Source organism: Arachis hypogaea, chromosome 12 (assembly GCF_003086295.3).
Source record: "Arachis hypogaea cultivar Tifrunner chromosome 12, arahy.Tifrunner.gnm2.J5K5, whole genome shotgun sequence".
NCBI lineage: Eukaryota > Viridiplantae > Streptophyta > Magnoliopsida > Fabales > Fabaceae > Arachis > Arachis hypogaea.
This window is the reverse complement of record NC_092047.1, coordinates 95,212,496-95,215,798: the sequence shown is the minus strand read 5'-3', so window position 1 is coordinate 95,215,798 and position 3,303 is coordinate 95,212,496. Positions and strand designations below refer to the sequence as shown.

Here is a 3,303-nt window from a genome sequence, read left to right as displayed (position 1 = left end):
TGCAATACAAAAAAATTTGAAAAATATATAAAAAAACATCCATTTAGTATAAAAAAGAAACATTCTAATATTTAACAGAAAAAATATTCATATATATTAACTTATTTTTATTAAGATGAATTTTAAAGTCGGACTCATTAAAAAGTTGGCAGGAGTTGGCTGACTTGATTTTCTATCAAAATTGTAACCAAATTATTTCCACAGTCCAACCCCCTTCAACTCAAACACCTTGTTTATACCGTTACTTTTACAAGTTGGCTTAATGAACATTAGCCGACCCAGCCAAAACTTTCTCTTCTTCTACTCCCACAGGCAACTTAGAACTCTGAAACAGTCAGAGACACGTCTTCAGTGCACTCTTCCGTACAAAATCTCACACTTCTGTATCAATTTACCTCTGTACATCTAATTATCCTATTTTGATTCATTGAAGGATTATAGTATAAAATTTTAAAATCTTAAGAGACTAATTTGTTACATGCAACTTTTTGTTAAAAATATAAAATAAAATAAACCACAGGATAGTTTATGATGTGTATATGTATTAGAATCTTAAAATAAAATTCTATAATTTGTGCTTGAAACGAAAATAAATCATAGCATTATGACAAAGATTTGTCTTAACTTCTCTATTTAAGAGTTATTGTCGCGTTTAAACTGTTGTTGTATATAACAATTGAAATTGAAATTTTTAATATTTATTTAAGTGGATGAATAAAATGATTTTACGACGATTTCAAATTAGTTATTCTGCAAATGTCTCCATCTCAATAAAATCAAGTATGTTTGTGTTGTATTGTATCGTCGTTATGTATTTGACTATTTTCAACCTAATTTATTTACTTTTCTTTTAATTGCAACACTGTATGCCCGAAATTATGAAGTTAAACAGCAAAACTCTTATTCTCATACCATAAAACAGTGTTTCCATTAATAAGCAGAGATTTATGATACAAATATATAAGCGAAATACAAGATCAAACAAACACACAACAAAGCATTTATTCTAAAACGATTTTGAACCAAACACAAAAACAAAAACAAGCAAACATTTATTATGTATGTATTTATGACGTTGTCTCTGCTTAGAATTTCCAACAGGTGAAGGTAGCAAGATAGGAAAGCTCGTCATCATTCATTCATTATTACTTGCAGCTGCATGGGTCGCAGGTGCAGGAGGACCCACACTTGCAGCCACCGTTCTCGGCGGCCATTTCAGTAGCGCCACCCTCAAATTGAGGCTTGGCCGGTGCAACGCCCATAACAAGGGTTGCTGCGATAGTTGTGTTCTCTGCGTAGCTCAAGTCTGGGTACATTTTGCTGCTGCAGCTGCAATTATTACTTGTAAAAACCCCACAGTTAAAGACAAAAGATACTTTAATATAGATTATGAAAAAGTATAGGAATCAGTATTTATATTAAAATTTGGTCAATACTTAATTAATAAAAAAAAAATTTACATCATTAATATTGGCCAATTTTTTATTTAAGATTTATTATTTAAAATTTAAAGTTAAAAAAATTATAATTTAAAATCTAAAATTTAATATAAATTAAATAATTAAAATTTAAAAAGATAACTTTTTAATGTTATTCTAAATATGAAAATAATTAATAATGTGTCTAAAGAATATTATTAGAGAGTCAATATTTTTAGCGAAGAAAATAAGAAATTAGTTAGTGTTGTTTCAAATAAGAAAATTAATATTTCTCAACATGTATAGAAAATATTAAGATTCAAATTTTGTTAAATGTAAAATATCATATATATTTTTAGTTTTGATGATTCTATTTTTTTTTATCACCGAATAAACTAACGACAAATGTAAACTAGAAATGCTAAAAAAAAATAAAAATTGAAAACAAGAAAAATTTTATATATAATTTTTATGAAACTGATCTTGAGTCGCCATCTATGCATGAATATTTTTGTTTAAAAAAATATTCTTTGTGAAATTAATAATTATTAATTTTATATTTTTTTAAAAAATAAAATTTAAATAATTATTAATTAATGACAATTAATTAGTATAAAATATAATTTAAAATTTTTTGTTAATTTATTATTGGTTAGACTTATTGATTATCTAGTAAAATTGTTATAAAAATAATAAAAAGACAAAAATAAATTCTTTAATAACAGAAAATATCATATATAATGAATTCTATATTATTGAAACTCTGAAAATGTAGGGAAAAAATTAAATAATGAAACTTTAATTACATGAATGAATTTGTGGATAAAGAATTTGAAAAAAAATTATAATAAAAAATTTTTAATTTTAATATATATATATATATATATATATATATATATATATTCGATTACGTATTGTCAAAAAAAATTATTATTTTTATACTAATTAATAAATAATTATCTAAAATTGAATAAATATAATTAAATAGTCATATAAAAATATATTTTGTACTACTAATATATTAAAATTAAATTCATAATAAATTTATTTAAACTCATCATTAAACATTTAAACATGAAAGATTTTTTCATGTACCTGCAGCCGCTGCCGCACTTGCAGCTGCTGCCGCAGCTACAGCTTCCACTGCCACAGCCAGACATATTTCTCACAAACAAAGAAATGAGTGAATTAAAGAAACAACAATGGCTTCACACACACACAAATAGAACGTTAATCTGATGATTCTCCATGGAGATTCATGGCCCTACATTTATAGTGGACGAGGTGAGTGTGTCTGTGAGTTATCCACCGTACACGTGGCAACATCTTGTCCACTATAAGAAAATGACGTGTTCTAGAACAACTTCTTCGTCCACGTCGTTTTTGTATGCTGCACGCTATTTCTCGTGTAATTTATAGTAGATAAATAAAAGAGAAGGAAGAAAAAAATTTAAAATTTTGACGTGTAATTTATAAAAAAAAATTAATTTTTTTCTTTTATTATTTACCCCTTACTTCACTTTAAAGTTTAAACAAATAAAGTCTTACATGCATTTCAGATTTTTTTTCTTTTCATTTTTTTATTTCTACATATTTCTGCAATCTCAAATAACTATGTAATTAAAAATAAAAAATATTATGTGCATATTAAAGTTAATAACTAAAATTATTCATTATATAGTTACCAAAAAAAAATTATTTATTATATATTGTTATATAAATATATATATTATTTAAATTATTTTTATATATATTTTATATTTTAATATATATTCTATATATATATATAATTTAATTTTTTGAAAAAATAAAATTTTTTATTTTTTAGTTTACAGACATTTAAGTTTTTAATTTTTTTTAAATATAGATACATCGATCTATTATA

The 3,303-nt window shown here is 24.2% G+C and overlaps 1 protein-coding gene across 2 annotated transcripts; it reads right to left on the bottom strand.

The window, feature by feature from the left end:
• Positions 1-909: 909 nt before the first annotated feature.
• On the bottom strand, positions 910-2,647 carry LOC112727760 (metallothionein-like protein 1). Of its 2 annotated transcripts, none has more exons than XM_025777655.3 (2): positions 2,514-2,647; positions 910-1,329 (listed from the first exon to the last, which is right to left on the bottom strand). In XM_025777655.3, the coding sequence occupies exons 1-2, from the start codon at positions 2,576-2,578 to the stop codon at positions 1,146-1,148; spliced, it is 249 nt and encodes an 82-aa protein (XP_025633440.1). In that variant the 5' UTR covers positions 2,579-2,647; the 3' UTR covers positions 910-1,145. The 2 variants fall into 2 exon arrangements, with proteins under 2 accessions (XP_025633440.1, XP_025633439.1); XM_025777654.3 differs by having other exon boundaries at positions 910-1,341; positions 2,514-2,641.
• Positions 2,648-3,303: the final 656 nt, after the last annotated feature.

Bases quoted from the DNA above. Each gene is read 5' to 3' on its own strand.
- LOC112727760 (XM_025777654.3), bottom strand. From the start codon at position 2,578: ATGTCTGGCTGTGGCAGTGGAAGCTGTAGCTGCGGCAGCAGCTGCAAG. The intron at 1,342-2,513 runs GTACATGAAAAA...GGTTTTTACAAG, and splicing joins AAGTGCGGCAGCGGCTGCAG to TAATAATTGCAGCTGCAGCA.